Source organism: Pristiophorus japonicus, chromosome 10, assembly GCF_044704955.1.
Source record: "Pristiophorus japonicus isolate sPriJap1 chromosome 10, sPriJap1.hap1, whole genome shotgun sequence".
NCBI classification, from domain to species: domain Eukaryota; kingdom Metazoa; phylum Chordata; class Chondrichthyes; family Pristiophoridae; genus Pristiophorus; species Pristiophorus japonicus.
Window position 1 is genome coordinate 53,942,987 of NC_091986.1, and position 19,139 is coordinate 53,962,125.

The window sequence follows — 19,139 nt, forward strand, 5'->3', positions numbered from 1 at the left end:
GATCTGGACTGCACTGCCTGAAAGGGTGGTGGAACAGATTTAATGGTAACTTTCAAAAGGGAATTGCATATATACTTGAAAAGGAAAAACTTGCAGGGTTATGAGGAAAGAGCAGGGCAATGAGACTAATTAGATAGGCTCTTTCAAAGAGTCGGCATCGGCACGATGGGCCAAATATGATGTATGATTCTGATTATATGAACTGCGGTCTCCTGGAATTCAGTGCGTAATATTTGATGCCACTGGCAGGCACCACGTCAGGGGCAGCATGGTTAACCAATGGAATGATGCTTCTTTTAAAATTAGAAGTTCACATGAAGGGCCAAGGCCCAATTTAGAGGGCATAAACAATGTTTGAAAGAGGGAGAGAGAAGATGCGTTGAAGCAATTATTTGGGTCATCCTGAACTTCAGTTATGAAAGATTCATCCTGAATTCTGTTGCTCCATCATTTCTCTGCTATTGTGCTCACCTGTCACCCCCATGCTTGACAACCTCTACTTACTTCCTGTCTCCCGGCATATTTGTTTCAAAATCTTTATGATCATTTACGAATACTTCCATGGCCTTGCTCCATCCTACTTCTTCAGCCTCATCTAACCTTAAGTCACAGATCACAACCTGCTCCAATTTGAACATACATAAGATCATAAGAATTAGGAACAGGAGTAGGCCATCTAGCCCCTCGAGCCTGCTCCGCCATTCAACAAGATCATGGCTGCTCTGGCCGTGGACTCAGCTCCACTTACCCGCCCGCTCCCCGTAACCCTTAATTCCCTTATTGGTTAAAAATCTATCTATCTGTGACAGAGTAGGTATTGTTTATGGGAGAGAGATTGTATTTAGAGATACCTGATTAATACAGCAACTCAGCACCCAGTGTTGGGAATGGGGAATTTTGGTCATCATTGTTGGGGAGATCGCAGCAGGATCCTGGGCTTGAATACGATCCCAAACAGGCAACCACTAATTTCCTTACTATTAAAGGTCACTTGCAACATGAAGTAAAATGAAAACCAATAGTCTTTGAGCAGTGGTTTGTATAACACACATAAATTGTTCGGAGTTTGTAATTTCCAAATATATTATATGAATATATTAATAATATTGAGTAAAATATTTGATTGCTCTTGTACTCAGCCATTCTGACAACAACAGCAACAACAACAAACACTTGTATTTATATAGCGCCTTTAATGTAGTAAAAAGTCCCAAGGCACTTCACAGGAGTGTTATAAAATAAAATTTGACACCGAGCCACATTAGGAGATGTTAGGGCACATGACCAAAAGCTTGATCAAAGAGGTAGGTGTTAAGGAGCGTCTTAAAAGAGGAAAGAGAGGTAGAGAGGCGGAGAGGTTTAAGAAGGGAATTCCAGAGCATAGGGCCTTGGCAGCTGTAGGCACGGCCACCAATGATGGAGCGATTAAAATCGGGGGTACTCAAGAGGCCAGAATTAGAGGAGCGCAGATACCTTGGAGAGTTGCGGGGCTGGAGGAGGGGGGGAGGGGGGGGGATGGGGGCGGGGGGCGAGGCCATGTAGGGATTTGAAAACATGAATGAGAATTTTTGGGGGGTCAGAGGCGTTCGTATGAAGGAAGCCTCTGACCACAATTTTCCCCCCAATATAAATGGCTACATTGTTGTATTGATGTCTATGATATGAAGAGAACCTAGGTGTTATGATTTGAGTTTGCTCCCAGTACTTTATTCTCATTACAAAAGGCAGCTCCCATAGGTGAACTTGCCATCTATGTGTTCAGTTTATGCGATACAGGAATAAGTTTTTGTTTCTGTCAATCTAGCTTGGAGCAATACTCCAAAGAAAGACAGCTGATATATAGGGTTCTGAGGCTCCTGCTAGGATCGAGGGATTGGTGAATTTACCCTATTATGTTTTTTTGAGAGGGCTCAAACTGAATTTTAAAATCGAGGCATTGCTTAACTGGGAGCCAATGTAGGTCAGCAATCACAGGGGTGATGGGTGAATGGGATTTTGTGCGAGTTGGGACATGGGCAGCAGAGTTTTGGGTGACTTCAAGTTTACCGAGAGTAAAATGTGGGAGACCAGCCAGGAGTGCAGTGGACTAGCCAAGCCTAGAGGTAACAAAGGCATGGATGAGGGTTTCAGCAGTAGATGATTTGAGGCAGGGGCGGAGTCGAGCGATGTTCACGAGGTAGAAATAAGCGGCCTTAGTGTTGGCGCAGATATGTGGTCGGAAGCTCATCTCGGGGTCAAATATAGCACCAAGGTTCTGAACAGTCTGGTTCAGGATTAGACAGTTGCCAGGGAGAATTTTTGGGGGGTGGCTAGGGAATGGAGTTTGTGGCGGGACTGAAGACGATGGCTTCGGTCTTCCCAATATTTAGTTGGAGGAAATTTCTGCTCAGCCTGTAATAGATGTCGGACAAACAGTCGGAAAATTTAGAAACTGGAGGGGTTGAGAGAGGTGGTGGTGAGGTAGAGCTGGGTGTCGTCAGCGTACATGTGGAAACTGAAGCTATGTTTTTGGATGATGTCACCGAGGGGTAACATGTCGATGAAAAATAGGAGGGTGTCCTAGGGGGGCACCAGAGGTAATGGTGCAGGTTCATAGATCCCAATGGATAAAAAAAATTCTGCAAGGCCCTCTGATCTTTGTGTCTAAATTTCCAAGATGTATACCCAATGACCTATATAAATTTTACATCATTAGATTTTTGTTTAAAAGGCATCTTGCCTAAATCTTAACTATTTTATTGTTCTAAAGGAAAAATACTGCATTTTATGGAAAAAGTGCAAATGCTGGCTTCACCCTTGGTGCAATCTAATCTTGTTGGCTGCATTGTCAATGAATGATGACCTATTTCTCATGTATTATAATTTGAATAGTGCTAATTGGAATATAATCTCTAGAGAGCCCATGTGAATGAGATAATCTGGAATGATTGATGTCAATCTGATTGTTAGATGTTGCAGCAACTGAATGTCTTGAAGATATTTTGTTGAAGGCGGAGGAAGACTGGAAGGAAACACGGAGACAATCTGCAACTTCTTGCCCTGATCCAGAAATGCAAGAGGAAACATACGAAGAAATCATTCATGATGTTCCTGTGCCAGTGAAAAAACTGTAAGATTTCCCATTATAAATGAGTATGCTACAGACATCCTTTCATTTGTGAGTGCATCAAAAGTGTTTAAAGCTTTTGACCGAGGACTTTTTTTATATTGTCAGCCTTTGTAGGCTGTCATTCAAAAGTATAAACAAAGTCAACGTTTTAGAGTTTACAGCAGAAGAGGTCTGAAAAGGTAAGTGGTTTTATTTTTTTCTAGTTTCCTTGTGCGGTCAGAATGAGTAGGAGTGCTCCCTGCTCTGGGCTTCCGTCCCTCGTCACTGACCATGAGGCCCTTCCTAAATCCCTCTCCACCACTTTCCTAAGTGCTGGAAACCCTTCCTTCGGATCCTGCCCCTGACCTCCCGCCAGGTTCGGGCAAGGGACTGACGTGGGCTTATGCCAAGTCTCATGCTGTGGAGGTCCGTGTGGTTTGTCTTCCACCTCGGCTTCGTCCACAGAACTCGAGCCCTGGTTAAAAGTAGCCATTTGGTGTCCTCTTTATGGAGAGTTTATGATCTTCATAGAGTTGAAGAGTTAAATGTCATTGTAGACGGTTGAATAAAACCGATGCCAGTTTCAGCAAAGTATCTACATTTTTTGATATTGGCCAATCCTATTGGGAAGGAAAAACTTACACCAAATGAAAGCATGCAGCCAGGGATTTAGTGGATTCAAAGCATTGATCAACGCTTTTTGTTGCAAGATATTTTTATGTACATTCATGGATGAGTACTTATCATAGGTATAAGGAGAAGAATTGTATTGGGTTATTGCATCAGGATTTTGATAGAGAACAATAACAGCACCATATTCATCCTCACATATTTTTTCTTTTAATTACGGAGACAGGTTGATGCAGATCAGATCTACTAAGTTCCTGGGTCTGACAATTCTCCAAAGTTTCATATCTCCATGAATCGATTGAAAGGGCAGTGAGCGTAAACAGTGTCAGCAAACCTAAAGGACTGGAAAGATATTTGTCGATGAGATGACACCGTACATTTGTACTGAACCCCTTACAAAGATGAGTGTCTCATGGCACTATAAGAGATATGACATCAAGTAGTATATGGTATTGCTTCAAATGCTGAGGCCAATCTTTTGGATCACAATGGTCGCTTCTGGTCCAGGAGGTTCATAAATTGCTATAACCCAATACTTTAAGGCAAAACTGTGCTTGGATAAGGTGATAGCCTTGTATTTGTGGAAGAAGACAGGTGAAACATTTTCAATAGTTTGTGCTATGGTAGAATTGAGGACCTTAGCTGGAACAGAGTAATAAAGTGTTGTTCATGTCTACCTTGTGGTTTATGAGGGCCAAAGAGATCACTTGAGGGGAAAAGGTGCATGAGGATGTGGAAGAGGGTGATAGAAATCATAATCCTCTGCTAGTTTGGTACAACTACTGTGAAATAGCACGGGCAGTGATCAGCCTACTTGTGCATACATATGTAATGTCTGGACCCAATCTATGTCTGCAAAGGCATCACTAAAGCTAAACATGGAAGGTTTTGAACTCAAAACAGAAAGGGACACTCAACCAAACAAAACAGGTTAAATTTGGCATTAAGTTGAAGATGCCACGCATTCAAGGCATATGGTTGGCTATTGTAGGAAGTGGGAAAAACAAGCCGATGACCAACTTTTGAGCTGGTGCAAAGTATGCAAACACAGCAGCCAATTTTCACACAGCAAGATCCCACAAACAGCTGTAAGATAAACGACCTGGGTAATCTGTTTTTTAGTGGTGTTGGTTGAAGGATGAATGTTGGCTTGACCACTGGGGAAACTCCCTTAGACCTCTTCGAATAGTGGAATCTTTAGCATCCACTTGCGCAGACAGATGAGGCCTTGCTTTAACCCCCCTATCTGAAAGATGGCATCTCTGACAACTGAAGTGTCAACTTAAATTTAATGTTCTGGAGCTTGACCCGTAACCTTCTCTGCTTAGAGGCAGGAGTGCTGCTAACTGGATCAAATACAAAAAGTATTCTGTTCTCTAGCGCTGACATTTACTTCACTGAGGAGCACAAAGGTCACATAGAAAGTTTATTCATTAAATTATGTGGAATAGGTGACTAACCTTGCAGATTTAGTTATTACAGGGGGTTAAAACAGTTTGAAGAAATATGAATTGAGCATGTTTGAGTGGCCCTCTGATCATTTTGTATTTTTTCAATCTAATTAATGCCCTCAGAAACATATTGAAGAGAATTTGATTTTTTTTTTAAAATAAAAATCAGAGGAGATTTGCAAGGCATATATAAAATGTAATTGATTTTAGGTGCTTCTGGCATTTCAATTATTTCTATCTTTCTCCATGAGGATAGAGGAAGCCTCTTCCCTCTGATTAAAGGAGAGGCAGTGAAAGGCAAATGTGTTTGTGGTAGTGGTAATGCACATCCAAATGCCGATCTTATTTTAAACTCCCTTACCTTTAATTTATGCAAATTGTAATGGTGGATTAGCAATCAGCTGTTTTATCAGGATAACCATTCTCTACATGGGTGAACTGAATATACTGTTCACCAATCTGTAATCTGAGTCTGTTTTCTGGCAGCACATGATAATCTGTTGCTCACTATCAAGACTGTCACTGTAACTGACTTTCAGGTAGCAGGAAGGTAGGTAGGGCTGGGTGAAGGCTGAATATACAAACTGTTTATTGTTTAAACACAAAAACATCAGTGGAGAAATTGAATCTCGGGGTGTTGGGGGTTAAATTTTGGCAGATTTGTAGCAAGGGGCATTGGAATTTAAGGCATAACCAAACCCACCTGGTTTCTGCTCCATTTAAAGGGAGTAGCAAATAGGGAAACAGGAGGGATGAGCACTTCTGCCCGCCCTTATCCTTTATGTACTCGCACTTTCCCGGGCAACCTCAGAAATTCCTCCATGTAAACCTCTGATTGGCCCAGTGGAACATATGTCGACTGAGAGCAGGCATCATTTCCCTTCTGTGCCTAAAGTGGTCTCCAAAGTTAAAAAAGGTAAATGACAACCAACTGCCTTTCTAAGATAATGCTGCCTCTGTGGGGCAGGTTCCTCACTGCATTGCTGTGTGTGCTTAGGCACCCAACCTTTAAATTACCCTATTCCTGGGATTTGGGATGGATTTCATCATCATCATCATAGGCAGTCACTTGAAATCGAGGAAGACTTGCTTCCACTCTAAAAGTGAGTTCTTAGGTGACTGAACAGTTCAATACGGGAATTACAGTCTCTGTCATAGGTGGGACAGGCAATCGTTGAAGGAAAGGGTGGGTGGGACTGGTTTGCCGCACGCTCCTTCTGCTGCCTGCGCTTGTTTTCTGCATGCTCTCGGCGACGAGATTCGAGGTGCTCAGCGCCCTCCCGGATGCTCTTCCTCTACTTAGGGTAGCCTTTGGCCCAGGGACTCCTAGGTGTCTATGGGGATGTTGCATTTTATCAAGGAGGCTTTGAGAATGTCCTTGAAACATTTCCTCTGCCCACCTTGGGCTCGCTTGCCGTGTAAGAGTTCCGAGTAGAGAACTTGTTTTGGGAGTCATTTGTCAGGCATGCGAACAATGTGGCCTGCCCAACGGAGTTGGTCGAGTGTGGTCGGTGCTTTGATTTTGGGGATGTTGGCCTGATTGAGGACGCTAAGGTTGGTGCGTCTGTCCTCCCAGCGGATTTGCAGGATCTTGCGGAGACATCGTTGATGGTACATCTCCAGCTATTTGAGGTGGTCTGTTGCATATGGTCCACGTCTCTCAGCCATACATGAGGGCGGTTATCACTGCAGCCCTGTAGACCATGAGCTTCGTGGCAGATTTGAGGGCCTAATCTTTGAACACTCTCTTCCTCAGGCGGCCGAAGGCTGCGCTGGCGCTCTAGAGGCGGTGTTGAAACTCGTTGTCAATGTCTGCCCTTGCTGATAATAGGCTCCCAAGGTATGGAAAGTGGTCCACGTTGTCCAGGGCTGGTGGGCAGTGCTGTGTGGCGGGGTCAGTTGGGTGGAGGACCTTTGTCTTATGGATGTTTATTGCAAGGCCCATGCTTCCGTATGCCTCAGTGAAGATGTTGACTATGACTTGGAGTTCAATCTCTGAATGTGCGCAGACGCAAGCGTCGTTCACGTAATGTAGTTCGACGACAGAGGTTGAGACGGTTTCGTTTCTGGCCTGGAGATGACAAAGGTTGAACAGGATCCCACTGGTTCTGTAGTTTAGTTTCACTCCAGCGGGGAGCTTGTTGAGTGTGAGGTGGAGCATGGCAGAGAGAAAGATCAAGAAGAGGGTTGGCACAATGGCGCAGCCCTACTTGACCCCGGTTCAGACGTGGACTGGGTCTGTGATGGATCCGTTGATCAGGATCACAGCTTGCATGTCGTTGTGGAGCAGGCGGAGGATGGTGCCAAACTTTTGGGGGCAGCCGAAACGGAGGAGGATGCTCCAAAGTCTCTTGCGGTAGACAGTGTTAAAGGCCTTTGTAAGGTCAAAGAAGGCCATGTACAAGGGTTGGTGCTGTTCCCTGCATTTCTCTTGCAGTTGTCGCGCCGTAAAGATCATGTCCGTTGTACCCTGTAGTATGGAATCCGCACTGTGACTCCGGGAGGAGCTCCTCAGCCACAGGGAGAAGACGGTTGAGGAGGATTCTAGCGACGACTTTCCCAGTGGCTGATAACAGGGAGATTCCTCTGTAATTGCCGCAGTCACACTTGTCCCCTTTTTTAAAGATGGTCACGATTACTGCATCTCTGAGATCTCCTGGCATCCTCCTTCCAGATGAGAGAGAGGAGGTCATGCATTCGTGCCAATCGTGCCTCTCTACCATACTTTAGTTGCTCAGCGGGGATTCCATCCGCTCCCGTTGCCTTGTTGTTCTTGAGCTGGTGGATGGCCTTTTCTACCCCACGCAGGGCTGGGGTTTTGTTGAGATGGTGGCGGGTAGCATGCTGCAGGATGGAGTCGAGGACACTCGAGTCAAAGGCAGAGTCTCGGTTAAGGAGATCTTCGAAGTGCTCCTTCCAGCGCTTCCTGACTGCCTCGGTGTCCTTGGTGGGTGGCTCCCCATTCTTGGTCAGCAGTGGGGTGCGGTCTTGGGTTCTTGGGCCATAGATGGCCTTTCTGTGGTGAAGAATCCTCGGACATCATGGCTGTCGGCCTGCTGCTGAATCTCCTGTGCTTTCTCCACCCACCATCTATTCTTTAGCTCGCGGGTTTTTTGTTGGACCTCGGCCTTAAGCTGTTTGTAAAGCTGCTTTGCTGCTCCTGAGTTGGGTTGTTGTTTTAGGTTCGGAAATGCCCTGCACTTGCGATTTATTAGCTCTTGGATCTCCTGGTCATTCTCATCAAACCAGCCCTGGTGTTTCCTGGTTGAGTGACTGACCGCCTCTTTGCAGGCACTGATTATGGTAGGCAGAGCAAGCACTGTGGGCATTCTGCGTCTCAGGGTCATCAAGGGTCGTCAGGTTAGCAGTGAGGCGCTGGCTGTATAGGGCTCTCTTATATAGGGTCTTTGAGTGCCCCGGCATTGATTTTTTTGCGGCACTGCTTCAGCTACCATCGCCGCTTTGGGGCTATGTTGATGATGGGAACGGATTAGGTGGTGGTCCATCCAGCACTTGTCAGCTTCTGTCATAGCGTGGGTAATGCATACATCCTTGCGATCCCTGGCTCAAATGATGGCAGGTGCCAGTGTTTGGAGTGAGGGTGTTGCCACGATGCCTTGTACTTGTCCCTCTGGCGGAACAATGTGTTAGTGATGACAAGGTCGTGTTCTAGGCATTTTGTCAGGGGCAGGGTACTGCTGGAGTTGGTTTTCCCGACTCCCTCTCTGCCGATTACGCCTTCTCAGAGGTCTGTGTCCTTACGGACCCAAGCGTTGAAGTCGCCGAGGCGGATCAGTTTGTCGTCCGTAGGGATGCAGGACAGGAATTTTTCGAGGCTGGAGTAAAAACCCTCTTTGATCTCATCTGTTGCATCGAGTGTTGGGGCATACGCACTGATGACTGTGGCGCACTGGTTCCGGGATAGGGTGAGTCATGAAACGTTCGCTCATCCCGCAGGGTGAGTCTCTGAGGCTGTCAACCAGCTCGTCCTTGATAGCGAAATCGACTCTGTGGAGGCGGCATTCATCCTCTGGTTTGCTTTTCCAGAAGAAGGTGAAACCTCCACCATGTTCCTTGAGCTGGCCTTCCCCTGCCCGCTGGGTCTCGCTTAGGGCATCTTAAGTTCCCGGGTAACGATGGCGGTGCGGCGTTCCAACCTGTCACTGTTGGAGTTGTTCGTGAGGGTCCTGATATTCCAGGTCCCGAACTTCATATTGAAGGGTGGAAGATGCCTGTGGGTGAGTTCTTTAACGTGGGGTGGCTGTTGCACACCGGCTACCACACGGGCTTAGCTGAGCAAGGCCTTGGTCCAGTAGCAAGGGGGTCCAAGACGACTGGAGACAAGGCACTGCTGTATGAGCCGAATTGCCTACGGTGCTGAGCAGGGCTCTTCGGTGAGATGGTAAGAAATCCAAGGCCTGGCTGGGGGCAGGCATTGGGAAAGTCAGAGGTCCATTTTGTGGAAGGAGGAGAGATCAGAGAGGTCAGAGTGACCACAGCCATTGCTGGAGGAAGAGAGGCCAGGACGTCGTTGAAGAAGAGAGGCCAAGTCGTCATTGGAAGAAGGACGTCGCCGGAGGCAGGGAGGTCAGGACATCGCCGATGGGTGAAGGGAGGCCCGGACGTCGCCGATGGGTGAAGGGAGGCCCAGACATCGCTGATGCATGGAGGCCCAGAGGGAAGGCTTGCACGTGAGGTACACCTAAACCTGTTTTTGAAGCAGGAAAGTCCGGTAGGTTGAAGATTGGTTTGAGTGGAGATCCGACGCTCACTGATGGAGGTGAAGAGCAGGCATGGTTGGAGGATGGGCAGTGGACTCAGGTAGCTGCCCTTGCAGCATGGATTTGTGCTTCAGGGTTAAGAAATGCACCCACTATTAGGGCCAGGGGTAGCTTAAACAGTGGAAAGGAGAGATTGGGGGAGAGAGGGTGTAGGATGGCAACAGATCGCAAGGGATAAAGCTGTCACCCTGGCAGCCATCTTGGATGTAATTACAGCGGAGCTGAGCAATGAGCAGAATGCTCTATGCCACAGTGGCACCATTAGAATTTCTACATCATTATCAGAATTGATTAGAGGTTCTATATTTTAATTTTAATATTTGCTGTATTCAAAATATTTTAACATGAATGTTACAATCTAAACTATTCCTGAAATTTGTTTCTCATCATCACTGCAAAAATCTTTACAAGAGAATTGATCTTTACAGAGTCTCAACTAGCCCCTGAATTGTATAGTGGCACAACAAAACTGCAAATGTAACGCCCCTATTTAAAAAAGGAGGCAGACAAAAAGCAGGAAACTATAGACCAGTTAGCCTAACATCTGTGGTTGGGAAACTGTTGGGAGTTCATTATTAACAAAGCAGTAGCAGGACATTTGGAAAAGCAAAATTCGGTCAGGCCGAGTCAGCATGGATTTATGAAGGGGAAGTCATGTTTGACAAATTTTCTGGAATTCTTTGAGGATGTAATGAACAGAATGGATAAACGGGAACCAGTGGATGTGGTGTATTTGGACTTCCAGAAGGCATTTGACAAGTTGCCACATAAAAGGTTACTGCACAAGATAAAAGTTTACTGGTTTGGGGGTAATATATTAGCATGGATAGAGGATTGGCTAACTAACAGAGAACAGAGAGTCAGGATAAATGGTTCATTCTTTGGTTGGCAACCAGTAACTAGCAGGGATCAGTGCTGGGACCCCAACTATTTACAATCTATATTAATGATTTGGAAGAAGGGACTGAATGTAACATAGCCAAGTTTGCTGATGATACAAAGATGGGAGGAAAAGCAACGAGTGAGGAGGACACACTAAATCTGCAAAAGGACATAGACAGGCTAAGTGAGTGGGCAAAAATTTGGTGGATGGAGTATAATGTCCGAAAGTGTGAGGTCATGCACTTTGGCAGATGTCGAAATCTCGACTCTCAATCAGACTCTGACACAATCAGCTCCAGCAGCTGTTCCTTTAATAAGTTTTACTTGCAGCAAGGAAAAGTCTCGCTCAGTCAAAGGCTAAGCGAAGACTTCTACAGTGGTACAAATTTACGATATCTTTACACAGTATAATAAACAAGTTATGGTTCCATCACGTATATCGGTTCTGCCCTTGCGGTCAGCAAATACAGATAAAGAGTTCTCCAATCATTTAATTAGCACCACATCCTTGTTTTAGTCTTTCCATATCTGTGCAACCTTTAGTCCTTCTAAGGTTTAGCATCGCAACAGTTTATTAGTAGTACAGGGGAGTACAATTCCAACAGGATATTCTTTCTGTTATCTGGTGGTTAAGCCTCCGGCTAGGTGGGTATGCTCAAGGTTCCCTCGCTCAAACAGATGGCTCCTGTTTTTCTTAATTAATCAGCTATCAGTCAAGGTTAGCATGTTTATGCAGAAGCAGACTGTTCGCTGCAGGGGCTTCTGGGAGGACCGGGACTCCATTTTGTTTCATTGCAAAAAGGGTACATGTAACAGGAAATGTAACTTAGAAAGTACATTTCCACACAGAAAAAAATCGAAGGGCAAGTTATTATTTAAATAGAGAAAGATTGCAAAGTGCCACAGTACAGTAGGACCTGGGGGTGCTTGTGCATGAAACACAAAAGGATAGTATGCAGGTATAGCAAGTGATCAGGAAGGCCAATGGTATCTTGGCCTTTATTGCAAAGGGCATGGAGTATAAAAGCAAGAACGTCTTGCTACAGCTATATAAGGTATTGGTGAGGCCACACCTGGAATACTGTGTGCAGTTTTGGTTTCCACATTTACGAAAGGATATACTTGCTTTGGAGGCAGTTCAGAGAAGGTTCACTAGGTTGATTCTGGGGATGAGGGGTTGACTTATGAGGAAAGGTTGAGTAGATTGGGCCTCTACTCATTGGAATTCAGAAGAATGAGAGGTGATCTTATCGAAACGTATAAGATTATGAAGGGGCTTGACAAGTTGGATGCAGAGAGGATGTTTCCACTGATGGGGGAGACTAGAACTAGAGGGCATGATCTTAGAATAAGGGGCCGCCCATTTAAAACAGAGATGAGAAAAACTTTTTTCTCTCAGAGGGTTGTAATCTGGAATTTGCTGCCTCAGAGAGCTGTAGAAGCTGGGACATTGATTAATTTTAAGACTGAAATAGACAGTTTCTTAAATGATAAGGGGATAAGGGATTTTGGGGAGCGAGCGGGAAAGTGGAACTGAGTCCATGATCAGATCAGCCATGATCTTATTGAGTGGTGGAGCAAGCTCGAGAGGCCATATGGCCTACTCCTGTTCCCATTTCTTATGTTCTTATGTTCTTAAAATAGGAAAAACTGATGGTAATGGGAAACCACTGGTTATATGTCTCTATTTCCTTTGCACAAGCTCACACAAAGGAAGGTGAAAAGGGGTCTATCGCAATAAATCAAGATAGTCCCACTTCAAGTTACTTCCTGTCGTGACAGTCGAGAGACAAAAGGAGCTTGCAGATTTTTTTTAAACTTCAAGGGCTAGATTTTACACTTTTGTGCTTATCGCCCAAAAATGGCCGTTTTTTCCGGCATGGGCGGCGGTAAAAATGGGTTTTCAGATTGCCGGCTTCTCGCTCATTCTCAAAGCACCTAGTCTCCATTTTTTAAAATGGGCATTACCGCGAGCGATATGAAATGGGCAGTAGCGTTAAATCTTGCTGACCGTCTGCCGTAAAGTGTCGCCATCATTAGCAACGGCATGGCAACGCTCGATTCCTGTGATTCAGGAGGTCAAGGGTCATCATGACATGCGCAGAAGAGACAGAGAGAGAGGGATCTGAGAGGGACTGAAGGCGTGTCTGGATATGGTGTGGCTGCTTTGGGAGGAAGAAGGGAGACTTTAGAGCTTCACAGCAAATGGAGAAACAAAAATTGGCTGTTACCAGCTACATATTTGCCTGAATTTGGCCTATAATGGAGGGAGAGGAGGAGGCATCACAGCACATTGTGGAGACTGATTGACGCTGGAGAGAGCAGTGAGGTGGGAGAGGAGCACATTGGAGGGCGCAAAAGAGCGAGGAGGTTCTCGGACGAGGCAAATGCCTCCCTCCTGCAGGAGGTCGAGTCACGCTGGGGTGATTTGACACACGGAGGGCGTGGGAAGCTCACCCCAAAGGCCTACCAGAAGATATGGACCGAGATAGCAGAGGTGGTCTCGTCGGTGACCAACGAGGTGCGTGAGGGCATCCAATGCCACAAACAATGGAACAACCTTGTGGGATCCGCAAGAGTAAGTATTACAATTGATTTACATGTACTTATGTATTTATATAATTTGATTTGTAACAGATGTGAGGTCTTTCACTTTTACTGGGAATGTTTTACTCAAAGCCTGTGGTCACGGTGCACGTCTTTAGGTAAAGAATAATAATGATCATAATCAGGATTACATCTGTCGGTTATGTGTAGTATCAGTCTCTGTGACTGTACCTAGCAATGATATCACACAATGATCTCATGCCATGTCGTTCTGTCACCTTTTACAGAAGAAGCTATCGACGATGAGGTCCATGCAGAGACGAATGGGTGGGGGGCCAGCAGTCCCCAGCGACATCGCTGGGATGGAGGAGCGAGTGCTCACACTCTGGAGAAGCACATCCGGACATCCACGGAAGCATCTGCAGACCCTGAAGTGATGCCACGTGAGTAAAGCTTACACTGTTGCATGATGTAAAGTCAATAGATGCCACACCCACTCATATCCGAACAATCATATATGATAGATGATTTATAAAATTGTCATAGAAATAATGCTGGCCTAATGATAATCATTGCAATGCAAATGTGTTGATGGTCATGAAACGTGATGTCTGTGATGATTTTGAGAGTGGTAGTGCTTTTGTCGTGCATATGCTGTGTGTAGTGCTGGACTCACCTTGTGACCCTAGCACCCCCTTCTCTAGTAAGCTCATTTGTGTTTTGCAGCTCAGCCAGCAGCACGGCCCCAGGCAAGACCACAGAGGCCAGAAGGAGGGGGCGCGGGGCCCGACTCTCTGGACGATCCTACATCTGCTGCTGAGGAGCTCCGATTCTCGCCTATTAATCCGCTGGTCTGTACTCTATGGATGAGAGCGTGGACTTCGAGGAACCTGAATCACCACGCTCCAGAAGCCATTCCACCCCAAGGCCATTTAGTGGTACTCCAGTCATTCCCGCCTCCACTCTAGAGATATTGGTCCCAAACACCTCGCCACAGGGCACCCCATTTGTCCCCAGGATGGCGCCGACCCCGCGGAGGCCTCATGGATGTGGCAGGTCTGTTCCACGAGCTCCACATGAGAGCGGAGAGATGGTACAGTTGTTCAGGAGGACTGTAGACATTGGTGACCAGCTCATCGAAGCGTTAGGGGGCATATCCCGACAGCTGGCCACCATGACTGAGTACATTCTACGGATGGCGGAGGCCCTGGATGCGATAGTCAGGAACACTGCTGGCACAGGCCTCCCGGTGGTCTCGGAGCGTGGCACTCACCCGTAGGTTCCGCACCACCACTGCAACAACAGATGAGGGCAAGGACCAAGATCCTGCTTCTGCATCAGAGAATGTTGCCCCCTCGGCACCTCCCGTTCCCATACCCGTGCCTCTGCCTTCATCCCCCGCAATGAGCACTGCCTGAGGACTTCCTCTGCCAGGCGCTGTGGAGCGAGGAGGGGAAGGGGAGGGGAGAAGGTAAGTGAAGTGCATGTCCGCAGTGTTATATCTCCATCTGGGTGTATGCGATTTGTTGTAATGTATGGGGTCAGGGGACCACCCTCCTGGATTGCCTTTGTATTCTGTGTTGCTGGGCATGTTGAACATTTGATTGATGTCAATGGTGGAAAAAGTCTGGTGTGGGTGGGGGTTGGGTGTTATTGCCTGTGGTACTTATGATTTCAGACCAGTGTTGGCATAAAATTATTTTTATGGAACATAAACTTGTTGCGCATTGTCTCAGATAGCTGGACCGTTACACACTGGTGATTCTTTAACATGAAAGGGTTAAATAAAACTTAACTTCAATCATGTAAACTTTAACTGGCACCAAGGTGATGGGCACCATTGATGTCTGAGCTGCACACACACAGCAGTGTGTCAGCGTTGTCACTCACAGCAACGCTCTTTCAGGCAAATCGTTCAGATATCAGCTGCTCACTAAGAGACTTGTAGCTATGTAGCCACTACGGGCCCTTTCCTCTGCTCTGGAGGGGGTCGTGGGCATGGTTGCATAACCAGCCTGATTGTCTGGCCGTAGGTCAGCGTCCAGCCCTTTGTCCTCTTCCTCTCTCTCCTGAGGTGGAGCATCATTCCCTTCTGGCAATTCTTGTCCCCTCCTGGTAGCAAAGTTGTGCAGCATGGAGCACACGACTACGAATTTAGCTACTTGTTTAGGGTTGTATTGTAGCTCCCTTCCTGAGTGGTCCAGACATCTGAAGCGCTGCTTAAGCACAGTTATTGTTTTCTGGACCACATTGCGTGTGTCTCTGTGGCTCTCGTTGTATCGCTTCTCGGCCTCGGAATGGGTGTCACGCAGAGGGGGTCATCAGCCAGGTAGCTAGGCCATATCAGTTATCGCCAAGCATCCAGCATTGTCCTTGTGGCTGACTCTTAAAGATGTCAGAGACAGCGCTCTCACACAGGATGTGAGCCTCATCGAAGGTGCCCGGACATTTGGCATTCATTGCCAGTATGATCTGGTTGTGGTCGACAACTAGTTGGACTTTCAGGGAGTGAAATCCTTTTCTGTTACGAAAACGCTCCGCATCCTGAGAAGATGGCCGCATGGCGATGTGAGTGCACTGTATAGCTCCCTGCACCCTGGGGGACTTAGCAATGTGGTAAAATGCTCCAGCCCTGTCAGTCTAAGCCTCCATGGTCATGGGGAAGCTGATAAAGTCCATCCTTCTCGCGTACAGGGCTTCCGTGACCTGTCTAATGCAGCGATGTGTTGCATGGTGAGCCAGAGAGCAAATCTCGATCGCGGAGGCCCAAAAGGAACCGGATGCATTGAAAGACAGTGCTGCGGTGACCTTGACCTCGACTGTCCTGATGGCAGGCTGCATATGTGGCCTGATGAGCTCACATAATTAATTGATCACCACCATGTGGAAGCGCAGTCTCCGAAGGCAGATGTGGTCGTAAACGTCAAGGTAAGACCTCTTTTCCCTGTACGTGCGGAGTGTGTATGGTCAGGCCCTCCTCATTCTTGCATGTCTTAAAATTGGGGACATACTGATGTGCATCACACATTGAGCCATCTGTACTCTGCAGCATCTATGTATTAATCGATGCAGGCTGAGAAATGGCTGGTCCCATTGCAATGTAAGTATAGTAGCGATTGATCAGAAGCAATAATTTCCTCACTAAAATACACCTAGAGTAAACCCCCAATAGTCCAGAGTCAGAAAATATGTCTGTTGAGATGGTCACTTCACCTGAGAAGAACTCCAGCGTCAATGCAGTTGAAGCAGCTTTTTGAATGAAGTGACCTGCGATTTAAAAAATGGCAGCCACACCGCTGGCGTTCATTCAGAACAGTTCCACTTTTTCTGGGCGTTTTTTTGGGCGAGTGATATTGTGGGTGATATGTGTGAGGTGGTGAAAGTGATGGTGGCCGATCACCTGTGCATTAGTTTCGCCAAATGTGGCCTTTACGACAAAAAAAAGTGGCCGAGTGGTATTATTGAATCTTGATGTTAATTCTGTGCAGAAAGTAACGCTGAGCGATGTTATGGGCGTTGATTTTGCCCATTCTGATGATTCCACCAAAAAAAATGGGCGGGTGATAATATTTTTTCACGGCGTTAAGCACATGGGGAAAGTAACACTCGGCGATAAGTTTCTGAAAAATGCCCGTCAGTTTCCATTTTGTGCCAAAATGGGCGATATGTGGGCGTTATAGGTCATTTCAGCGTTAAACTAGACGATAAGTGGGCGTTATGCATGGCAAAATAATAGAGGTTCTAGCCCCAAGAAACAAACAGGATTTTCTCATTTAGTTCAGATTCATGATGCTCAGGGGTAGAATATCTTTGCATTTGATATAGGAACACAATAGTTGTTATATATGTGAACTTGTACTTATTCTGTACAGCCACTAGAGGGCTCATTTTCCAGAGTCCCAAGGGATCCCATAATCTCCTGGGAGCACAGGTATTTAAGAAGTCTTCACAGGTTGGAGAGGCACCCTGGAGACCTGCAATAAAAGACTAAGGTCACACTTTACTTTGAGCTCACAGTGTTCAGTCTGACTCTTTTACCATTCACAACAATAATTCTACATTCCCACCAATCCCTGTGCAAAAAAATTTGATTAGTTAGTGGCCATCTTGTGAATGAGTCCAGAACAAGGGGGCATAAATATAAGATGGCCACTAACTAACTATATAAAAACAGTTTCTCCACATTCACTCTACCAAATTTAAGTCTTATAATTTAAAAACAATTTATGTTTCTATTACAACAGAGGTCTAATTTATTAATTTCAGAAACTATACCCTGCATTTATATAGTGCCCCTTTACATGCAGAAAAACGTCTGCGTGCTGTGTATTAAGGAGGAAGAGGACAGAGCGTACACAAAAGATGGGGACTAAAAGACAACAGTCAACAAGGAAGTGTTGATAGCAGGGAAGGAGGTGGCAAGACAGAGAAAGTGGCAAGTGTTCCAGAAGGCTGAACGAGGGCCACCAGTGATGAAGCGGAAGGAGTGAGGAGAAGCTTTGGATTAGAGGGGCGACTGATGTGTGCAGGAATGTAAGGTAGAAGGAGATCGCTAAGTGCGAGATAAGGCCAGGGCAAGGGATTTGAAATAAAGGGATGAGAATTTACAAATCGACCCACTGCAGCATAAGAAGTCAAAGGAACTTGGAGAAGATGGGGCAATGGGAATATTCAATTTATTTTCTTAAAACGATCAAAGAGCCCGAATGAGGATACTTTTTGCCCAGGGGAGTGTGGCGCTACAGCCTCCCAGGAAATTGTCCGGGAGTTTGTGAAGGCGCTGCCATGGTTAGCGACCCGGGCCACCACGCAACCGGTGATGACGTCATCGCCGTGCACAGCGACCCCTCACAGCCCAGCGCCGACCCCTTAACACCCATGGGGGAAATTGCCCTGTGGGTTGTGAAGCTGGCCAACATCCGCTCTCGGGGAGCAAGTTAAAGAGGAGGGCACCAGCCCCAGGCCGCCATCTTTTTCGGACTCTTGGGTCAGCTCCATGATGGCGGCTCTAGCGTGGCCTGGGCTGCTATCGTGCAGCCCGGAACTCCAATTTGGCTGCCAGGCTGCAGGCCTAGTGGAGGCCATCAGAGGACTTGCAGAATATGCAACGGCCCTCCATTTTAAGCTTGACTCACCTCCGCAGCAGTGCCCAGGGACCCGGTTCTGAAGGAAATGGAGCGAGCGAGATTGCACTCTGCTTCCTTTGACGGATGGTAAACCAAATTCAGCAGCTGGGGCGGGACCTCTGCGCCCGGCGCAGAAAGTTCCACCCCCTGATGGTTACCGCCCCAATTGGGGCGCAGGGCAATTTCGCCCCCCAAGGATTCCCAAATGTCGGTTTTCTTCTCTGTTCCAGGGACGTTTCCTGCTTTACATTTCATATTTGCAGCGTTTGCTATATTAAGATAATCTACTCTATATTTAATGTGTCATAAATGATTCAGTTTATACTTACCAGTTTCTTTATCTCAAAGAAGAAGAATGTTGGAATCTATAATCACACTGAAATAATTGCTGGGTTCTAACTCAAAAACTCAGCAGATGATTGTAAGGTTGAATATAAAATGAGATAGCTATAGTATCATAGTATAGTATGATAATGTATTGAGAAGATTGGTTCAAGATGGGCTATTAGCAAAAGTTGATTATCTCATTATATAGCTACCACCCACGCCATTCTCCAGCATCTGGGCACCTCAAACTGTTTGGTAGAGCCTCCTCGCACATTCCACTGAATAGTACTTATTGGTGTTATTCATA

The 19,139-nt window shown here is 46.3% G+C and overlaps 1 protein-coding gene across 1 annotated transcript in view; it reads left to right on the forward strand.

Annotated features, from left to right (window-relative positions):
- The window catches only part of myo16 (myosin XVI), a 1,091,439-nt gene that overhangs the window by 285,403 nt on the left and 786,897 nt on the right, over window positions 1-19,139 (forward strand). The window contains exon 8 of the mRNA XM_070891428.1: window positions 2,950-3,109. Coding sequence (XP_070747529.1) covers window positions 2,950-3,109 — 160 coding nt within the window. The remainder of the gene's footprint in view (window positions 1-2,949; window positions 3,110-19,139) is intronic.